At 44.2% G+C, this 21403-nt stretch overlaps 4 protein-coding genes and 1 long non-coding RNA gene across 7 annotated transcripts in view; 2 read left to right on the top strand and 3 right to left on the bottom strand.

Moving 5' to 3' along the window:
* The window catches only part of LOC108027826 (cohesin subunit SA-2), a 43066-nt gene extending 36180 nt beyond the window's left edge, over window positions 1-6886 (bottom strand). The window contains exons 1-5 of one of the 2 annotated variants that reach the window (XM_050886027.1): window positions 6815-6886; window positions 6233-6626; window positions 6038-6154; window positions 5744-5891; window positions 4512-5689 (exon numbers count right to left, since the gene is read on the bottom strand). The gene's annotated coding sequence lies outside the window, so the exon portion shown is untranslated. Of the gene's footprint in view, window positions 1-4511; window positions 5690-5743; window positions 6155-6232; window positions 6627-6814 lie in introns of both variants that reach the window. The other variant, XR_007763641.1, reaches the window with a different exon arrangement.
* LOC108028454 (uncharacterized) lies at window positions 2294-3559 on the bottom strand. The gene has a single exon (XM_017100302.3). It carries the CDS (start codon window positions 3444-3446, stop codon window positions 2805-2807), a length of 642 nt encoding a protein of 213 aa, XP_016955791.1. The 5' UTR covers window positions 3447-3559; the 3' UTR covers window positions 2294-2804.
* Window positions 6887-7295: 409 nt separating the features above from the next.
* LOC108030096 (protein rhomboid) lies at window positions 7296-21134 on the bottom strand. 2 transcript variants are annotated; one of them, XM_017102765.3, is made up of 8 exons: window positions 20962-21134; window positions 19739-19929; window positions 19590-19682; window positions 19427-19450; window positions 19188-19364; window positions 8632-8862; window positions 8163-8574; window positions 7296-8099 (listed from the first exon to the last, which is right to left on the bottom strand). In XM_017102765.3, the coding sequence occupies exons 2-8, from the start codon at window positions 19907-19909 to the stop codon at window positions 7750-7752; spliced, it is 1458 nt and encodes a 485-aa protein (XP_016958254.1). In that variant the 5' UTR covers window positions 19910-19929; window positions 20962-21134; the 3' UTR covers window positions 7296-7749. The 2 variants fall into 2 exon arrangements, with proteins under 2 accessions (XP_016958254.1, XP_016958265.1); XM_017102776.2 differs by lacking the exons at window positions 19188-19364; window positions 19427-19450; window positions 19590-19682; window positions 19739-19929; window positions 20962-21134 and adding an exon at window positions 10414-10580.
* On the top strand, window positions 9187-9934 carry LOC108030099 (dynein light chain roadblock-type 2). Its single transcript, XM_017102789.3, has one exon. The coding sequence runs from the start codon at window positions 9291-9293 to the stop codon at window positions 9603-9605; it is 315 nt and encodes a 104-aa protein (XP_016958278.1). The 5' UTR covers window positions 9187-9290; the 3' UTR covers window positions 9606-9934.
* LOC127010816 (uncharacterized) lies at window positions 11852-12661 on the top strand. The gene is made up of 3 exons (XR_007763620.1): window positions 11852-12041; window positions 12102-12187; window positions 12398-12661. It is a non-coding gene; the product is annotated as an uncharacterized LOC127010816 (long non-coding RNA).
* Window positions 21135-21403: the final 269 nt, after the last annotated feature.

Raw genomic sequence — 21403 nt, 5'->3', positions numbered from 1 at the left:
CAATATTTATAGATAGAAAGCAATGTATATCTCGTACGCAAATAGAGAAATATCCAAAGTATCCCGATTGAAAATAGCTAATCTGGCACAAAAGCCAGCAGAGCGAAAGCCAGATTAGAATCCTTGCGGGCCCCAGATCCCCAAGATAGCATATTCGAGTCTCAAAATAATGGAACCACACAGTCCCTCGCTCTACTTCCTCCACTCCCGAAAAGAATAAAATAATACAACTAGGAGACGGAAATGTTCAAACCAAATAGCAAAAACCAAAAGCAAAAATTATAGATAAATAAATAAACTGAGAAAAATTTAACAAAAATAAATGTCTGAATTATAAATGAAATTCTCGTTTTCCTCGTAAATAACTCAGGGCGGTTAGGCGTACATACGGAGTTCGAAGTGGGAAGTGGGAGCCACTCAATCAATATTTGCTCCACATAAATATGAGCCGGAATTCAAAGCGAAGGACTGCAACGAAAACTTGAGGAAAATCCTTAATTAATACCCACTCCGAGGGAGACCTGTGTGTCAACGAATTTTCCCACTCCGAAAAGGGTGCGAACCAATCGATACTTGCTCTATATTAGTTTGCGCCGTGGCAAACTGAAAATCCCCCATGCAATATGAAGGCGCAGCATAAGAATTTCGTAATAATTCATATTGTCATTCGGCAGCGCTTTCAATCCTGCCGGATTAGCAGGACTTAAGCCCCTGAATTTCCAAGTAAGCATTCCGCTCGAAGGACTTTCGTCGAATCAAAAATCATTATTAGCTGTTTCGCTGTTACTCGACTGAAATATACCCCTCGTGAATATTAAGTTATTGAGTGAACAGCTTTAAATACCTATATGAATCTTTTCCCTTTTTGATGGATGACAAATTTACTGATTTAACCTAAGAGTCACAGGGTATAACATCCGTTTTTAGTGGTTCTAAAAGCCAGTTTCCCTTAAAAATCACAGGGTGTAATATACATTTTTAATGGTCCTAAAATCCCACTTATTAATGATGCGTAATCAAAGAAGCGGTCGGAAATCAAAGAAGCCTGATTACTTTGGCAAATAAGTAAAACACTTGGGTAGCTTAATAGAAATTAAGATAGAAATTCACTTGAGTGTCTCAATGAGCAATCCCTCAATCGATGTTGAAGTAAAATCCAACAAAAATTGGGGTTTACCCCTGTCAAAAGCTCATGTAGTCCCTAATTTGCGATTAATAATTGTGCATAATCAGAACTGGCTGATTGCACCTACCAATTAAGTTCCAATTAAATTATACAATTAGCAGGAAGTGCCAGATAAAGAGATAAAGCCGAAGCGACTCCTTTGGATGTCGGGGGCGGAGTAGAACTCCCGTTGAAGAAGACAGACAGGCAGCGAATGCCAGAGCCAAACCAATCCAATCCGGAGAGTCTAGGCGGCAGTTGGTGCGCCAAGATTTATGGTAGACAGGAGCTGCCGCCTCGTGGACATCAAATTGAAATTCAGGCACAATGTCAACAGCAATCGGGACGAGGTCAGACAGGCTCAGGCGGGGACGGCGACGGCGACTGCTACTCGCTACCCAAAGCTGTAGCTCTGTGAAGCCGAAAAATCCACATAAATAACGCGGGCATCCAACTGCCCCCCAGTCCGCGAGCTCGCTCCCGCTCCCGTTCTCGTCCAGCTTGTTTCTGCGAATGGCAGGTGCAACTCAATCAACGCTTCACCTCTTCGCGCGCCCGCTCCTCCGCGGTCTCTGCCACAACGTTGCATGTCATCTGTTCCCTGGCTGCAGAGCTGCGGACAGAAGCTGCGGCTGCGGCTGCGACTGGGAGCCACCTGCCCAAAAGTTGACTTTGGACGTTTTTGTTTACATTTGGCGGAAAGGTGAAGTGTATGGAATGGAGTCAGAGTTAAAGTCAGAGTCAGACTGTGGCTCAGAATCGGATCCAGAACTCAACTGAGGAAGCTGGTAGCAAGCCTCGAGTGGGTATCACAGATCAACGATCTGCGGGCAGAGAGACCTCCGACGAGAAGCTCCAAGGGTTCAATGTTCCAAGGAGAACGCTCTGAAGGGAAGCGATGACCTGAAAGAGGTGCTCAATCGATGAAGGTTTCCTCATGTGCAAGAACAAGTATTAGTGTTTTAGTGGCACGAGAACTAGAAGTAAACGTAATCAAAGGTTTATTACTTTATTATATTGGTATTTGGAACGTGTAGAACTCATAGTCATGTGATAGGGAACCTTTAAACAAAGTATGATTATCCACCCATGGAATACCAAGTCCCACAAAAAGAGTGCTTTAAAAGATACTAAGAGACCACCAGAGATTTATTTACTATCAAACAGGCCCCATCAAATCAAGCAACCTTGTAAATAACTGCTGAAAGACATTCTTCATGAACTTGGCTGAACTGGATTCCCTCAATCGGCTTGAATGAATCTGAAGGATGCCGGTGGCGATGCAGGACCACCTATCAAAGCATAGCCTTATCGAGGCGACGAGTGCTCCTTAATGTGTCGAGACTTTGACCCTGAGAGGCAATTATCCCTTCTGGTCGATCGGTTTGATCACCCTGCCCGGCATGACTCTCTGCAGTTTCCATCAAAATCGACCGTTTTGCGGCTCAATTAGGCGGCGGAGTTTCATCTACCTGGTTTGAGGAGTCCTGGGACTCCAGAATCACTTTTCTTGGGCTACCCAAGTAGCAGCATGCTGGGGCGCTAATTGAAGGGAACGGAGCAAAGGTCAGAGAAACGAAAACCACCTCGAAACCTATCAGAAGCCTTCATTAACGAAAGGGAACCGCGACTAACTATGCTAATCCTCGCTCAAGGGCAGCATGCAGGAGTCATGGAGCACCAGTTTCAGGCGAAAGGCATCCACACCGTTCATGTAATACCTCAAAAGGCGCCTTTCCCGAATGAATCCCAAACTCTGATACAGTGCCAGTGCCGGTTTGTTGGTCAGCTCCGTTTCCAAGGAAACCATGGCTGCATCCTTCATCGCCATGGTCTCTATGGCCATTTCAGAGAGGGCCTTTCCAATGCCCCGCTTCCTGTACTCCACATCCACCGCCAGCATGGCAATGTAACCCATCTGGACTCCCTCCATCGTCTCCTCCATTTTACACACTATCACGCCCACATAGCGACCTCCATCGAGGGCAAAGAAGCACAGATCTGGCCAGTTGTAGACAAAGTAGCGATAGGTGTAAATGGAGTACGGTTCGGAGAGCTCCTTGTCGATCAGGCTGTGGAGCACCTTCAGCTGCGATTCGTCATGGAAGACACAGAAGGTTAACTGCTGGCCGTTCCTGGACAGTTGGTTATCCTTTGCCTTCTCTTTAAGAACTGCTTCTTCTTGCCAGGCTGAGTGACTCTTCTCCACAAGTCGCGTTTCTTCAGCAGAGGAAGGACATGTATTTTCTATAAGATCGGCTTTCGATAAATCATCATCCATTGTTAAGAACTGTATTTAGTTTCATACAAAAAATATTAATACAAAATTTCGAATTTCTGAGAATAGCTAACTGAGAATATCGCTTGTTTTCCAGGCGATGATTGAAAAATATGAGTATGTTTAGTTCTAAGATGTGTCATATTGTAAGTCCAGAAAATGCTACTAGAACTAGCTAAAAATATATAAATTATTATCTTCAAGCTACTACACTGATTTAAGGTACGTAACTCGAATATATCATCGAAATAATGACATAATTTGTAAGCCCAACCCAAAATATTAACAGATTGAAAAGAGAATAGGCCGCAAGAGAGTGAAAATGTCGTGAAAATTCCAGGCTCGACCTTGGTGGCAAGGCACTCGCACAAATCCCAGCAGGTGACAGTCGGCGTGGCAGGCTCTAAATAGCATTACCCTGACTCCTGTCACGCTTCCCACTTTGCCCAGCTCCATTCAGGGCAATTAAGAGGCACGCCCGGGACAAAAAAGCGGCATCGGGAAACAGGGAAAGAGTCTCGCCCTCCCTAAGCATGTGAAAATTATGAAAATGTCTGCCACGACTTTGACAGTTGCTTTCGAAGAGGAATCCTTTGTTGTCTGTGCCAGGATGACGACGTCGACGACGACTGCCGGCAAGCACGCACAGGTGTCCACCTGGTGGGTGGTGGATCCCGCTCCCTGGGAGCTGCCAGGTGGGTGGTGACAGCTCTGAGCCAAGGCTCCCGCCCTCGACTTTGCATACATGAAAACTAATTTCGTGCATTAGGTTCGTGTTGATTGTGTTTCCCGGTCACCTTTCCCTTTTGCCCACCCGGACTCGCTTCCTATTTTACATCCGGATGAGGAAGTACTCCCCCAGAATGAAGCCACAATGACCTCATGTGACCAATGGTTAATGGAGGGAATGCAACAGAAGCAATTAACCTAAAAGGCCCATAAAGGACACACAGCACAAGGTGGCAGGAGGGACTCTCTTTTGGGGTAACTCAATATGGGCTTTAAGTCACCTTCTTGCCGTAAATCAGATTAGCTCGGCTATAACTATAACATTGCTTGCTCACTTACCCCCCGAATTTGTTTGATTTGTGTCCTGGTTTTTCGTTGTTTGCCTGGTGTCCTGTGAACCTTGGAAAATCCTGCAGCAGTTGCCTTAATTATTATTGGTTCGGCAACACGACAAAGTTTATTGATCCAGTAAATCCGATAATTTTGATTAACACATGTTTATTCCACTTTGCCTGGGATGATGTAAGGTATTTACAAATTAATTGAAATATGACTGGCTGTGGAATGAAGCACTGAGTTATGGTTGTTTTGTGGCGAATTCCTTTGCATTCTTTGTCCTTATCTTTGCAGCAGCTCTTTTCATAGCTATTTATGGAGTTTCATTATTTGCATTCATAACTTCAAGCCCTTCTGAAACTCCATTTTCTTTCCCCCGACTTCTTGTGTTATTATCCCCGCCACTCGACTCCCTTTCATAATAGCTCCTGTCGCACGGAAAACCCTGCCGCCCGCTCCTCGGCCGCATTTCTAAGCTTTTTCAAATACCGACTGTGGCAGAAATTAATTACACCGCCAGGACATAAGGACACTTGGCCCAGGACAGGGAGTTCATGGAGTGTTTAATGAAGCGGTTTTAGTGGCGGGTTTGCGGGGGTCTCACAAAAAACAGGCGGCCAGGGCAACGAATTTCCATATTTGCCCGTTGCCGTCGCCGGCGTTGAGTGAGATAAATGGATGGAGGACAAGTCCTGGGGCGTTTCTGGTGCCTTTTCTCCTTTCTTTCCACCTCAAGTGGACTTTTGTCCAGTGCATCCAACTCCATTGGGAGGAGTTAGGGCAAGGGGAACCCTCGTTTGGTTGCCGTTTTGGTATCAGCTTGGACTGGAGATGGGGCTGCCAATATTTCAGTTGGCCTTATGACAGCTACAAGTGCGCCCCTTGATAAGCATTCCAACGATCCCGGTCCCCATGTCCATGTTGCGGATAAAGCGACGACAACTGGACGATGTGCGATGCGAGATGTGTGAGTTTTCTGGGCAAGACAAAAGGCACATTGCAGGTTGCAAGTTGCAGGTTGATTCCTGGTTTTCGCGTGGGACGCACTCCTCAAGGCTCCGCTCCACATGGTCGCGTGCTCCATTGTTGTGTGTTCCCTGGAATTCCCCGATTCTGAATCCGCATGAATATGTCAATGTAATGATCTCTCCACCGCCGTCTTCTCCTGGTTGTTTGCCCATCTGTGGAATTACATAAATATTAACTTGTACTTTTTATAAACATGTTTTGCGCACCAGAATCCGAGGAGTGCCTGCCTGTTTTCCTGGTCATGTTGGATTCGGAGCGGAGGAAGGCTTCGATTGATATGATTTATACACTGACGACCACTCCAGACTGTCTTCATTCCTGGGGAATAAGTTGAGTGCTGTCCAGCAAGTTAATCTATTGAGCAAGGCAAGTTATTAAACCTGATCTTAAAGTATTCTTAAAGAGCGCATTAGAGGCTTGGCTACAAATTACGTTCTGGTTTTTCTGCAGAAATCTACTTAGGTACTGGTACAATATTCATGATATTAATAAAAGCTTACAATTTTTATAATAATGTTTTAAGAAAACCATAACAGTTTTAAAAATATTATATAATTTTATAACCTTATACGTTATTTGAAATATTACTAATAATTTGGTTTTCAGCTAGATGATATCTAGGTTTAAAAAATGAAAATAAGTTAAAATACAATGAAATTATTGATGTTCTTTAATTTAAAAGTTAAGTGTCATACCATTTTCTAGATTTTAGTTATATTTTAGTGGAAGTAGTGAAAGTCACGAGTCATAAAGAGGTATGGATATTAGCCCAATCCCGCATTTATCAGCGTCAATGGGAGCGGAGCAGCTCCTGTCCACCGGATCGCTAAAAGGACTCAGTTGCGCCCCTGTCACATTTTGCATTTGTTTTTCCTTTTCCGCATTTTTTCCATCATTTTCTGCTCCTTCCCGCCATTCCCACCTCCCCCTCCCATCGTAAAATACATGTGACAAGACTGACGAATGACTTGACGGCGAAATGTGCTCAAACAAACATAAATTCGGTGTCCGCCGGGATTGGGATTTGTCGACTGCTCCTCCGGCTGGCTGTCCCGATGTTTTCCCAATGTCCTGGCCAAAGGCACGCAACTGAGAAACGCCGGAAAAAGCCAAAGTTAACACACGAAACGAAGGATTGTCGCAGGTGCGCGAGTCGCGTCGCATGAAATTGTAGTTTTTTGCCAGCGGATTGCGTCATAACTCATGGAAATGATAAGGATGGATGGCTCCGCCTTATCGCTCACCACGCCAATCGGTTAAAACGCAGTGTAACTCACTTTTTAAGCCACCTTAAAGAACTTTTGCCGGACGAAAATGCAAAGTGACGCGTTCTTTTGACGATCAGTGTGTCCACATTGCGTTCAGTTGACAACTAGGTGGCAACGCTGTCGAAGTGATCATGACCAGTGTGTCCACATCTCAATCTGTGTAAAGCCAGTTGGCAGTCCTTTTACAACATTAACCCTTACCTTAAAAAAATTATTTTAATTTTTAAACGTACGTTTTATTTATTTACAATTAAAACAAGAGTGTAAATACAAAATACGTATATTTAAGCTTTACTCTGTTGGTGCTTGGTCTTAATAGATTTCTTAAAGCTGGCAGTGCTCTTGTACGCTCGGCTATATCAAATTGAAACCGATTGTATTCAACTTTTGGATTATATTTTTTATTATTTATCAGTTGTGGTCTGGAGGTAGTTATCTCAACTTGTTGTAAGGCCTGTGAATTTAGAATAAATAGCTTGTATTGCCAATATCGGTTTCCATACAGCTCTCCAAGCATATATATTTTTTATTTGTATTGTACAGCTTCTAGTCGAGAGTTATGCTTAGCTCCTAAATAAAGTCTTCTGATTCTGGCAGTTATATTTAAGTAAATATAGAAAATGTGAATTTCCTTGAGCATTATGTTACACCTAATCAGTTCGATTTGTTGTAAATATTCTCTTACGATTCTTACAATATGTTTGTACTTAACTAGCAAACAAAACGAAATAATTTACGCCGAATGACACGTAAGCATATAATGATATACATATCTGATCCTACAGATACTGCGCTAACAAAACAATAAACGCGAAACTTAATTGACGTCCGAAAACAATAAAAAACTTCAACGGAACGCAATGAACAAAATGTAAGCAAAATATCAATTAAATACGAAAAAAGGTATGAATTTTGGTTATCCTTTAACAAATCCTCCTGCCACTTCACACCTGGAAGTCATTGAAATACGTCTCCGTCACCCGGATCTTCTCCACGCGAATGTTGAACATAGCAAATCCGTTCATAATGTTGAAGGCAATGGCAAAGACCACCAGCGCCGAGTAGGTCCCCAAGGCGATCCACCAGAGCAGCTGCTCGTGGAGCTTCTGCTCAAAGCTCTTAAGGACCAGCAGACCGATGGTTAGGCCAGCTATGGCTCCTGCCAAATGAGCCACATACGAAACGGCCACCACTGTTTCCGACTGATCTATGGCCACGAACTCACTCGAAGATCCCAGCTGCAGCTCATCGCCAGCGTAACGAGCATATATGGCGAAGCCAAAGTCAAAGGAAACTTTTAAAAGAAGAGGTTCCATTATGATCTGTCGTACTAACATTGAAGTCAAGAAGTACATACCGAAAATCAGAATGTGAAGCAACCTAATGACTCCATAGCGCATCTGGTGATAGTTGAGCAGGACATTGGCCAGATGGGCGGCCAGAAGAGCGTAGACTCCTCCACTGGCGCCCACGAGAAACACGTCCGGGTCGAAGATGCTTGTGCCCAGACTTCCCGCCAACACTCCGGAAAAGTATATGCAGGCGATCCTCGTGGAACCGTGGACCATCTCCAATGGCAGGCCGAAAACCAGCTGCACGGCCACATTGAATCCCAGATGGAGCCACCCGGCATGGAGCACCATGTAGAAGAGGAAGCGCCAGATCTCGTGCCGCTTATCCGGGCGGTAGATGAACATGGAGTCCGAAGGTATGGGTCCCCTTGGAGCAGTCCCACCTGTGACCACAGAGTGATACACAAAGAAACCGAGCTGGGGGACAAAATAATTTTAGTCCAAGGTAAATTCAACGAACATCCATTAACCCACCTCCACTACAGTGACCAGGATGATGAAAAAGGGCGGCGGACAGCAGGTGTAGCGATCGGCGTAGTACTTGCGATCCCGCTCCTCTGGGAGGATCTCCATGGCCACGGCGTGCACCATTTTCCGGAAGAGTGGCGGTTCGTTGAGCACCAACTGGAAATCGTTCTCAGAGCAGACTTCTCGATCTCGGTGATGTACGGCGCATTTGAAGCTACGAGTCCGCTTGCCGCTCATCTGAAAGGTAGTTTTTTCGATTAAATAAATAACCAGATTCATTTAAAATAAATAATACTGGGGAAACACCTGTGCATATTTTTTTGTAGGGTAAAGGACATTCCTAGCTAGGGTAATTTGATAATTTATTATATAAAAAATATATTAAAGTCCATTAACATTTTTTTAGTCTCACTATCCGTGGTTCTTGAAAGATTTAATTTGATAACAACTTATTTTCTATATATATTTTTATAAACTATTTTAGGATAAAATGATTTAAAAAAAACCCCTAATCCCAGTAAACTTGTGCTCTAAACTCAAGAAAATATCAGTGGAACCCGTATAAAACTTTAGTCCCCTGACTACCTTATTGGAATACGGATCACTGATCATAACTAGCAAACAAATTTTAATTTTCATTTATAGTTTCTCAAGTCTCTTTCAAAATGTCGAAAATTTATCTAAAGGCCATGGAGGAGGTGGTGCAGCGCAACAACGACAACACAAACCGCATCACGGAGCAGGCTCAGGGATTCGTGGTGTCGGAGAATGCTACGGATAGTCTGCTGCACACATCCTTTGACCTGACCACCGCCCAGTCGATTGTGAAGCACCTGCACGCCAGTTTCCTGAAACTGGCCCAGAGCTGCGTCCGTGATTTGGATCCCGATGATAAGCTGTGCTTCCTGCGCGTGAAAACCCGTAAACATGAATTTCTAGTGAGTCCGGAGGAGGTTTTCACCGTGACCGTGGTGCTGTAGCCCCCTCGTCAAGTAAAGGGTTAATGTACAGGGTGGACAGTGTGTACACACAAGGAAGGAGGAAAAAGGATGGAAACACTTGCTTACACCCACAGGCAACTGCTCTCTCGCTCGCTCGTTGATGGTGTTGCTGTTGCAAAACGCCGGTATTCTTTAACCCCCCGAAACCAAAAAACTAAACGAGCCATAAAATTATAAACATAACATTTATGCGTGTGACCGGCCAAACTAAATTACGTTTATTATGTAATTAAGATGTTGGCACAGATGCCGATGTCGGCCATTAAAAATAACCACGAAGCGGGCAAAAATCCGCAAAAAGCGGAAAATGTGAATTGTGTTTAATTAAAAGTGGGGACGGCGCATCCAAATGAAGCCTACACGCAATTAAAATGCCCGATTACGTTTGCGAAAGAAAAAAGGCCACAAATTAAAAGCTTGCCACGGCCCCAGGGCACAAAATAGTTACTTCCGCCAGTCTGGGAGGGGGAAATTTATGTATCTTCTAGTTAATCAGCGCTAGTCGGCCAGACTTAATGGTAGTAATTATCAAGTTTTGTTTTAATTGATAAATTTCCCCTTGACAACTGGAAGCTGTGCCGCTGGAACAAAGGTCAGGTGGCAACTCCAGTTATTGCGTGGGTGAAGTGTGTGTTTGTGTGTGTAAGATTAAAATATAAATTTAAGTGCAGTTAAAGAAGATTAACTTAATTACTGTCGTTTTTCTACGATATATTTTATGTGAGTACTTCTATAACTGTAACTTCATTCAAAACTGATGTTAGCTTCACCTAAAACAACGACTTACGCGGTGAAATCACAGTATGAGTGCAATATTAACTAAACTTTCTTAAAGGTTTGTCATTATTATTACTTAAGCACAATTAACACTTAACATTGAGGAAAACGAACGATTTTACAACTTTCCCGCCAGCGTGTGTAAGTTTCTTTTCACGCCTTGCGCTTTCCACGCTGATTCTAGTTCCATTCCTGTATTCCATTGAGAGCAGTGTTTGGCGAACAGTGTTGCAAAACGTCAGCTGATCTAATTCAGAACGCCAAGATCAAAGATTATCCGATTTTACTTCCGAGTTGACTTTCCCTTCCGAATTGGTCCAATTTCTGGGTATTAAATTGTTACGACCCGCAGACAAAGGGCGCTGAGAATCTGTGTTGTCAACAATGGCCAGCACGAACACCCACACGCATTGTAAACGGGTGACAAATCGCATTTTTCGGCAAGATCAAGCGATCACAACAAAGTGCCAACAGGGCCAATAGGGGAAATCTGTGTTCCCAACAAATAATTGCTTATCGTTTGTTTGGCGGACGAAGGCTGCTGCGGCTGATAATGTCATTATCCTGGACGCAGAAGGAAAAAGGAGCCGGAGTCCTGCTCACCGCATGACGTCACCAGGTAGGCGTCAGTGCTAAACGCATGCGGTACAGTTGTGTGCAGAAAAGTAGGACACACACAGTAGTGTTTAATAGATTTCAAAGCTAACTTTTTGTTAAGATAAATTTAAATCTTAAATGTTGGGTAATATCGTAACCCTTTTTATTGAAGAATCAGTTATGATTCATTCATTATCTGCTTTTCAGGGTAGATAAAATATCAATATTCCCCCTTAAGAACTATACATTTGCCCACAAGTGTAACCTGGCTTCATTCACCTTTTACAGGCAGGCCGACAAATTGACGCAAAACATTTAACGCTGGGGATCTCGGGATCGGGTCGGCGGCCATGGTCGAACGGCAGACGGGAGCGAGGAGTGAGAAGCAGGGAAAGGACCACAGGACGACGGTGCCGGCCCTTTCTATGGGCCACAAAAAATTCCTTTGAATTGCGTCCGTTGCTGCAGAAACACACAAACACGGCGATATGTGTTTTCCGTATTTTTTGTTGCCTGCGGCCTGTGGCTATGCGCAAAAAAGGACATCTCCTCCGGCGGCTGCTCCGGTGGCAGGAGGACTGCACTGGCGGTCCACAGGATCGGTGGCTCTGTCGTTCAGAGGTTCGGAGGTTTTTGTGGGCCCTCTATTATGCATTGCGTACGGCCTCGCCCGGCGTGTTGACATTTTTATTCCAAACAGTTGAGCAATATTTATAAACTGGCCGGGAAAAAAGGAGCAGCAAGAGCAGGAGTAGGATGACGACGAGGAGGTCATGGTGCATGATGCATGCCCAATGGCTTTATTTCCGGGTGACCATGTAAAGTGTCCTCGTGGTTTGCTGCTTATTAAATGAGCTATTTGATTAACATTGTTCTGCGCTTGCTGTTTCGCTAATGAAAGAACAAAAGCGAATATTTGGCCTGTAGGCACAGAGGTCACAAGGCAAAAACCAGGGACAGCCATTTTAAACATTTATCAGAAATATGTTTTATACTTTATGCACGCTGCGAACTTCTTCCACTGAGAAAGTTTAGTCATGGGTATGTAGAAATCGGATTGTATTACAAAACAATATTTTAAATATTTTAAAATTTGGTTAGATCATTATTTAATCATAATAACCTATCTGATTAATGCGTTCATCATACGATTCGATGTTTATTGATGACCTAAGGATATAAAACAAGTAATTTATAACAATTTTATATAAGTATGTATTAAGATTTTCCATCCTTAACTAAAGTCTGGCAAATGACAGCCTTGATCAAAATTAATATTAACTTCATACTAATAGTAGTGTTCGAAGGCAGCAACCAAAACATAAACCAACATTTCTCAATTAACCGTGAATGTAGGATTTGGCCTGCCACTCAATTACTTTGTTTTTCTTTGGCAGCTTATTAAATGTCATATTTTGCATGCCCGGGGCAAGACAAAGTCTATGCGATTGCGGCTCTGGAATTGTTGATGTTTGCACTGGCGAAACACCTTGGAGACTGGGAACGAGATGATCTAATTGAATGACAATATTATGCCAAGGTCTAATTCAATTTGCAATTTGCATTGCTTGGGAAGCGCTGCAGGTGGAGGAACATGGCTGGGACCTGGGTTGAATCTTAAACAAACACGGCAATTACAGCAAACGGATGCACTTGTCTGCCCAAATGACTTGGGCCTGCTCTGTAATTAGCCGGGGACGAAAGGATGCGGGATGCGGGGTGGGCTTCTGTTGGCCCTTTGTCGGCCTCATCGGGGGTCCCGCCTAATTATCACATTTTTACTCATTAAATTCACATTTGCTTGTTTTTCTCCCCCGTTTTTGGTCGTTTTTTTGGCAGGACCGAACCTGCTGCCTAATTACAGGGTAATCAGGCTTTCAGCCGCCGCGGCTACCGAATGATGATTGATTCGAGACTGCAGGAGTATGCTAAAAAGCCAGAAAATTCCCTTCTTATCAACTCATTTTCATTTCAGGAGACATCTGCCCAAGCGCGTGCCAAACAAAGGGAAGAAATCACAGAGGAAAGTGCAAACAGCAGCTGAAATGGATATGGATATGAAAAGCAGGAGCGCAGTCGAGGAAAAAGCAAATCGAAAACTGATTTGGAGCGGAAGTTCGTTTGCACCTTTCTGCAGTATTTCCTGTATTTGCCGCCGCCGCCAGAACAATAAACACACACAAGCTGCGGCATCCACAATTCCGCAATCTACAGCCACTTCCATATCCACAATCGCAATCAGAATCGCCGAGTGTTCCATATAGTACGAGTACCTTAACTTGTCTTGCCCTTTGACGCCGTCTTTTGTACTAAGAGAGCTGATGGTTGAGATGGGAATGGATTGGAGATGCAGACGAAGTCACCGCCCGTTGGCTTTTGAATGAGCTGCAAATCTAAAGCTATACGCGATTTCACACAAGTACTGGGTAGGGATATGCGTGTGCAGGCAGAAAAATGTTGAAGTACTATTCAATTTTTGACAGTAATCAAGAATATTTTTTGTTGATAAATATGCTTTAAATGCCTTATTAGTGTCTATATCGAGATACTTTAAGCTATTGTATGTGAAGTATCTGAATGAATCCAATCACGTTCCTACTTTACGCATCATTCATAAAGTACCTTTAAGATTAGTCCGTATTTTTTTACGAATTAATATTACACAATGCAAAATGATTTCTATATCTACATTTTTTTCCATGTATCCAAAAGCAAGAAGCAAGTATCCCCGGCAGCTGCTCCTTGGAAACGCTGTATTTGATTTGCGATTCGAGGCCGGCGGAAATGGAATGACACGCGAGGCACTCTTACTTTGTTTGAGGATTGGCAAAAATGGTGCCTCCATTGCCCGACAAAAAACAGAAGGAACCAGGGACTAAGGACCCGTGGGCCGTAAGAGACTTCCACTTGAGCCGCACGCATTGTTTGCATTTGCGAGTCGGAGGGGCGTGCTGGAAATCGGATATAGGATCGTTCGCTCGGCACAATCAAATAGCGCAGCGGAGTTTTCCAACCCACTGAGCAGCCGCAATCGGCGAGGGAATCAGCTGCCTATTGCCCATAAGAAGTCTACTCTATGGGGAGATGAGGTGCCAACCCGAGCCACGCGTGTCCTATGGCCAGTGGTCAAAATTGGACACTGGCCGTCTCATTAGCGCACCAAAGGTTGCAAGGTTAATGATGCGCACCCCGTGCTTGGGCTTCCGCCTGTCCATCTCCACCTCCTCGGGCAATTATGCGACGCACCTGAGCTTGAAGTTCCACGGAGCAGCGCACAGTAAGAAATATATTTTGTTAAATAAATGTAGTAGATAAACATGGCGCTGGGATTAAAGTTCAACGCTAGGATTAATGTTTTGAGTTTACATTTTAAGACAGTATTTATTTTTTTTCTGTAAAAAAGCGCAGGTAGAATAAATTCTTGGGAATTATAAGAAAAATCCATTTTAAAGCATGGCCACGATAAGTAGTTGAGAATTATAAGCGAATAAAGAAAGTCAGAACAAAATCAATTTAAAAATGTAAAATTTAAAACATTTAAATACAATAATTTTTAAATTACCATGCTTCAACAATTCAATCAAACCCTTAAAAATTATAGAGAGCCCATTTGTTATAGTATTTTTTTCACTGCATGCGTAGGAGGAATGCAATGGCCATTCATTGACCCCGGCAAGTAGCTAGTAGCTCGGGTTTTTATGGTGTCGTCGTAAATGTCAGGTGCGCACCCCATTTAAATTTATTCAACGTAATTAGTTGTCTCCCTATAAAGTGAGTGTCTATCTCGAGTAGTGTCTATGGTTTTGTATGAGGTGCCAGGCCAGGAATCTAATTTGATTGCCAACTACAAGTTTTAGGGGATTAAAATGCAGTTCTTCCGCTAGCCCAAAAAAAATAATTCGATTTCCCCTTTTTTTTGGTAGATACATTTTGGTGGCGCGGATTATATAAATGGGAACCAACACCTGCAGGTGGAAAACATGCAAAAATGATCATTGCGAGATATGTGAACGGGACACGACGCCGCAGGATGCCAAACAGAGGATACTCCGCCAGTTGCAGGCTCTTCCCCACCACTTTCGCCTGCGTTATCGGTGAATATTCCGTGACGATGGCAGAAATATTGCAACGCAGCTAAAAGGGGGAAGAGGAGGAGTGCCAGGAGGCCATGAAAAGGGGTCGGGGTCTGGGTCCTGGTCCATTTCGTGTGCACGTCGTTATCCTTGCTCCGGATGCACAACAATCAAAATAAACGGCTGCCAAATTGACCATTGACCAAACATCGTCAGCAGCAAAAAACGACGAGGGGGAGGAGGTCCACTGCAGCAGGATGTGGAGGCGAAAAGACCTCCAGGATGTGGGTGAGTGGGTAAACCCCATCGGACAGCGACATCATCTTTGGCCCCGTCACGTCCACTTCGAGCACAATTCACGAGTCAAGCAGCCATCACGGAATAAGCATGAAATGCTCTTGTTTATGTGCATCAGGATGCAGGAAAAACGATAAAGGGTAAGAATGGGGAACGCCTTAAGTACATTTCGATTAAGAAACGAGTTCAAGGTGTTGCATAAAATGTGAAAGCCATTAAATGAAGGACACCACCCTCTTATTTAGATTTTAAAGGTAAATTTAGCAGTACAAAAAATAATTAATAGCCTTGCGAGAATTATATATTCATTCAACAACCCCGTTAAGAGTCTCAAATATAAAAAGCCATAAGTTCTATCGTAGTATCAGAAAATCGCACTCTTCTTAATATTGATATCGTTAGCCCAGAAAAATGTGTAATGACCCATAATTGATACCCTATAAGCTGTAAGATGCCGCCAAGAGTTAGTAACTGCCGCCTCATAATTAACCAGAAATGTTCATCTCTTCGGGCCCCACTCGATTTACGCGATATTATTGCAGAATAATGAAATCGCCAAGAGATTCCAATTCAATCTACGCGCCGCGTAGGCCATTTATGGATTGGCATTGATTTAATACCGCGTCGCGAAAGATCGCCTCCAGGTTTTCTTTCGTTTCCCCCGGGTCCGAGGCGCAAGGCATTTTGCACCTACTTCGGGGCCCGAGAGCAAGATCAAACCGAGACCAAGACCAAGTCGCACTCGCGGCTCCAAAGTCCGAATCTGATCTGATTCCGATTCCGCCGCCTATCGCTCCGCGAGATCAGCGGCAGCAGACGCCACCTCGTCGTAGCCTGGATCAGCGGAAAGGAGGAACAGGGAGGGCACCACAACACTCAGGGAAAATAAAGGTGGTGGTAAAATGTTTATATTTTAAGAAATTGGCAAAAAAATATATATAAAATATCTTCCCGTACCATTTTAAATTGCTAATTTCACTTACAATGATAATATATAATCATCAGAAATATTTATATTTGAGAAGGGAAGGTTATAGGTGCTTTGAGGAATATGAAAACTATTTAGGGACCTGAAAAGAATAGCAAGAAATTCCTGAATAAATTTTCACAAATTCATATTTAATATTTTTTATTTCAGAGAACTCTCGAGATCCCTACAACTTTTTTCCGAATACAAAACGATTAAAAGGATTTTTTTCTGAATGCAGGCACTCCAATGTTTATTCAATAAACCCGATCTGAGATGCGGCACCAGGGGGAGAGGCTGCAGAACAGATCAGAACAGCAGCTGGCTGGCATTCCTCCGAGAAGCAACCGTTCTGCAGTTGGCCTGGTCCATTCAAGACAAGCCGCTGGAATTTCTTGGTGCGTGCTCGGCACAGGCACAGTCGCAGGCACAGGTTCAGATATGAGATTCAGCTGGTCCAGCGTCTGCCAGCTGCGGCTCCTGATTATGATAATGGCAGTTGGACGGACTGGACCGGATCGGGTTGGACTGGGACAGGAATCGGCACTGGGAATGGGAGACTGGGACCACATCGCACCACCAGGCAGCAGCTCATCCCATCTCGCTGGCCAGTTGTGCGCAATTGCTTTCGCTTATGATCGAATGCCTGGCAGCTCCGTTGACTTTCTGATTAATGCAAGAATGCTCCTTGGCGGCGTTCCTGCTTTTTGCCCGATCCCACCACCACCGACTGCAATTAAAAGTGGATATTCCTCAATGGAAGGGTCACTGAAAAGCGACGAAGGCAGCACACCACAGTACAGCCAAAGACAAGGTCGGAGCATCAGCTTACTTATCCCCTAAAAGGTGCTGCCATTATTGGGTCCTTCTGTTTTTACTAAAATTGAACTGGCACTAGGTAGTCATAGGAACTGTATCGAAATCCCCACTATTGGCTTATTTTTAACATATACTAGGCATTTATCACTTAATTTAGAAGAATTAGTCTGGTTTGGTTTGGTTTGGTAAAAACTATTACTAATCTTGTATTATTATTATGGCTACGATAAGAAATGCACAACTGCCTAATACTTTTAATATAGTTTTTTTTTATCAACCAACTATATTGCAGAGGAGAGCATTCCCAGTTCACCTTCGACCATGGAGTGGCAGATTGATTCTTGACCGGCTGCCGCCGCCTGCTGTGCCTGAAGCCCTGGCATGGGAAAGAAATCCCGAACCCGAACTTGCTCCCCAGGCCACGACCAGATGCAGACCGATCCGAGGAAGAAGACAAACGACAGTCGCCAGCTAGCCTCGTGCCTCCAGTTGTCATAACGTTCAACACATCGCGCCCCTCGGTGGCGTCTTTCGTCTTGGCCACGTCCACATGCTCCTCCTTGTGCGCTGCCATAAAAGGATTTGTCACGTGCGAGCTTTTGTTGAAAATGCAACAATCATCAGCCTGCATTATGCATGGCGCATTGCCAGGTCGGACATCGTATCTCGGCATTCCTGGCGATCCCCCGCCACTGCTCCTGCTCCATCCCAGGGAGCCCTCCCCTGGCAGCAGATCATTGAAATTTATAATTAAGTGGAAATATGTTGTCTACGATGGCAACAAGGATCTCAGATTGCTGGCGGAGATATGAATTCCTTTCGGAAGATACGAAACAGAGCCCTCAATGGGAATAACAAATGCATTAGCAGGCCAAACAAGGACCTAATAATGGCCTCGTCGGGGGAATGTGAATGGAAATCCATTGGACAAAGAATGAAATGGCACTGGGCTGGGTCTCATCCACAATTACCGTTAGGCACACACACCACGCACACACAGGCAAACAAGGACACGCCGGCCTGGCTAATTCATGACTTTAAGGACACTTTGGCAAACAATCGAATCGAATGGGCCAAGGCGAAGGCGATGGAATATTCACTTTGCAATTGATTATGCATGAGTGTTTTGTCGTGTGCGGTTTGTGTGCGTGCCAATCAACTGGGTAGAATCAATCAAAATGCAATAGGATTGCCCTGCCAATCAAAGGCAAAGCCGAGAAAAGAGCTACCACCCCCGCAGAAGTCACTTGTCCCGCAGGAGCAGCTGCCTCCGAGTTTAAATCCAAGGCAGCCGGATCCCGGCCAGTATTTTCGGACCACATCAGGACAAATAGCCAGACCCCAGAGCCCAGGTAACCAGGACAAACACTCAAAGGTCCGGCCAAGCGTTGCGAAAGGACCAAAGGAGATATAGGAGTACTGGGAGAAAAGACCCCCTCAAAGTTTGTGAGTAATTTTAGATTTGCTATAAACTAGGAATCTCAAAATAGTGTATATTAGGAAAAAGCTTTCCATATGTTGTTTTTTAAAAATCGAACTATTAATTATCCTGTCGATGGGAAATTTCCACATACTCCAGGGGAATTCAAATCAAAGCTTTTTAACTTAATTAGTATTATAAAATGGATTCAAAAGCTGCTCAAAAGTATGCAACATCGTGTTTTCTCATCGAATAATTGGCTTTCTTCGATCAACTTCAATGAAATAAACCCATTTTCCTTGCAGTGCATCCGTAAGCGTTGCATTTATTTGCCCAGCGCACTTTTTGCATTTGCCAAACAAGAGTGTGGCTCTTGCCAGGACGAAGGAAGCCTTGTCCTCCGTCCGCTCTGTTTGAACACGAGCCTACACTTTGGCCGTCGTCCTGGCCGAGTACTTTGCACCTGTGTTTGCACTTAAATCGAGTTTGCCGTTGATGAGCGGCCCGGGACAAACACACGCACGGTTACTTGGGTACTTTGGTTACCCGGTTACTTGGCCAGTTGGGCAGTGGACGGTGGATAGTGGCGATTGTAATTGCGGTGCACTCACCACATTCACAAAGTCCTGGAACGTCACGTAGCCGGGTCCGGTGGGCAGCTTCGCCTTCTTGGTCCGCTCCAGAAGAAGCTCCCGCTTGTTCATAGGCACTTGGGACAGGAACTCCGGCGACCTCAGGGCCACCAGGAACTCCTCGACGGATATTTCGCCGAACCCCTCGGGATCGAACTAGAACAGAGAATAAATAATAATGATAATCCTGTAGAATTTGGTACAGGGGGCTTACTCACCATGTCAAAGAGCAGCTTCCATTTCTGTAATAAAGTTAGGAAAGATAATATAAAGGGAGGTATTTAATATTATTAGATTAATATTAGAAAATTCAGATTCTTCGGAATTTAAGTAGAAAATATATAAAAAAGTTGTATTTTAGGATTTCTTTTCAAAACTCACATCTCTTAGTAACTCCCGACGCAGTTCGGCCTCATCGAAATCAGAGTTTAGGGAGGTGTGTTCCGTATCATAGCCGGCATCGTTGGTGCATTGCTGAAAATTGGGAAAATTTATAGGTCTTAACCTTGAAAACTACTCCGATGGCTTACGTATCGCATTTGGGTGTGCGAGATGGATCCAATGGAGGCCAGGGATCCGGCTATGGTGGATATGTGTTCTATATCAGCCAGGGTCTCCTGCTGACTACTGCCGCCGGCGTTTTGCTGACTGGTTGGGTTTTCCAGGGCCCGAGAGCTCCCGCGCTCGGAGCCGGGCCACATCCTGAGGGATTATAGTTCCGCTGTGGATCGGTAACAATTTCGTACTTGTACTTCGAAATAAATGAGGGGGTTCTTGGGATTTCATTTATAATTTATAAAATGCACATCCATTTATCAAGTATTTATTTTTGACGTTTGCAATTGTATATATCTAACTTAGTAGAAAAACATAAACACTTTCAGTTAGACTGGATATTCAATATTTGTAGGGCATATCTTTGAGTTCTATCAATACTTCTTAAAATAGTTTTGAATGTAGTATCAAAATTGCCCCGATTGGAGCCACTGTGCAGAGCTTTTCCGGAGCTCTCTCCCCAAAAGCTCTTCTGACTGCAATGAAATGGAGCTTTGGCGGCGGAGCTTCCACCACCGACTTGGTCGAATGCGTTGAGATGTGGTTTTCTCGCGCGCCTAAGGTTTTCGAGTGGCGGTTCGAACACCGCCGAGGTCGAAAGGAAATTTATTTGTTTGATTTTTGAGGGCCTGCGAAAACGGTTTGTTGCAATTTGTCGTGTTTGGGATTGTAGCACTACTTTGCGGGCCCAGAAGAGACAGTTGTCGGTTAATCATAGGCTGAACCCGGTAATCAATACCTTAGTCTATTTCATGCCCGGCAAACATTTTTCCTCTTTTTTCTTTCACATGCTCCTGGCCCTACGCGCCCTTTGTTTTGATTGTTTGATTGCCAAGGCAACGGTTTGTTGTCGTTTCCCCTATTTCCTTCTTATCAACGAGGAGAGGTTATTGATCCTGACGGGGGGAATGCCGGAAAACTGCGCAGAATCCGCCTGGCAAACAATTGTTTTGCATTTTGTTTACGCCTCGCCAATTGCCGGAACTATTTTGTTTTGATTTTGTTGAATTAAACTGAGCAATTGGCAGTGATTGAATGCTTTTGTTGGCAAAATGAATGAAATTCGCTTTCTTTTCTTTTCTTCTAACTTCTGATGGGCTGTTTTTTAGCCAACCCCTGGGGATAATTGCCTTCTTTGTTGCTTGAAGCAGCAGATTTTTGGTTTAACTTCACATTGGGGCTTTCTTGGGCTTTTTACCGTTTTATTTGCTGCCAGAACTTAAACAATATTGCACATTCACATCCAGGCAACAACAAACGAGCGAACTTTCCACCGGCAAAATGACAACTAACGGGAGAACTGCCAAAATAGAGAGGAGGGAAGGCGAAGGAGAGAGCGCAGGTGAATGGGGTTGCTGAGGGCTGCTCTCTGGGGGATGCAGGACTCCCACGGCACATGCGCTCCGCCTGGAAGGCATTTCCAACCCGTTGGCATTTCCCTCCACTGACACCCTCCCCCGCAAATGACGCAATTCCAGAGCTCGGCACGACCCTCACACCCTCATACGTTTACATAGATGCAGCTTTATTGTAATTTACACATACCACATGAAAACTCTCCTTTGCCACACTCCACACTCCGCTACAAAGTTGCGATTCTATGGTGATGCTATGTAATTACAGTCGAACTTTCAAACTTT

This window comes from Drosophila biarmipes, chromosome 3L (genome assembly GCF_025231255.1).
Source record: "Drosophila biarmipes strain raj3 chromosome 3L, RU_DBia_V1.1, whole genome shotgun sequence".
NCBI lineage: Eukaryota > Metazoa > Arthropoda > Insecta > Diptera > Drosophilidae > Drosophila > Drosophila biarmipes.
This window is presented reverse-complemented; position numbering and strand designations above follow the sequence as displayed.

Coding starts and splice junctions, on each gene's coding strand:
- LOC108030099 (XM_017102789.3), top strand. CDS start 9,291: ATGTCGAAAATTTATCTAAAGGCCATGGAGGAGGTGGTGCAGCGCAAC.
- LOC108028454 (XM_017100302.3), bottom strand. CDS start 3,446: ATGGATGATGATTTATCGAAAGCCGATCTTATAGAAAATACATGTCCT.
- LOC108030096 (XM_017102765.3), bottom strand. CDS start 19,909: ATGTGGCCCGGCTCCGAGCGCGGGAGCTCTCGGGCCCTGGAAAACCCA. Junction 8,863..19,187: donor TCCAGGACTTTGTGAATGTG/GTGAGTGCACCG, acceptor ACTACCTTTCAG/ATGAGCGGCAAGCGGACTCG. Junction 8,100..8,162: donor GCTTCACATTCTGATTTTCG/GTATGTACTTCT, acceptor TTCTTTTAAAAG/TTTCCTTTGACTTTGGCTTC.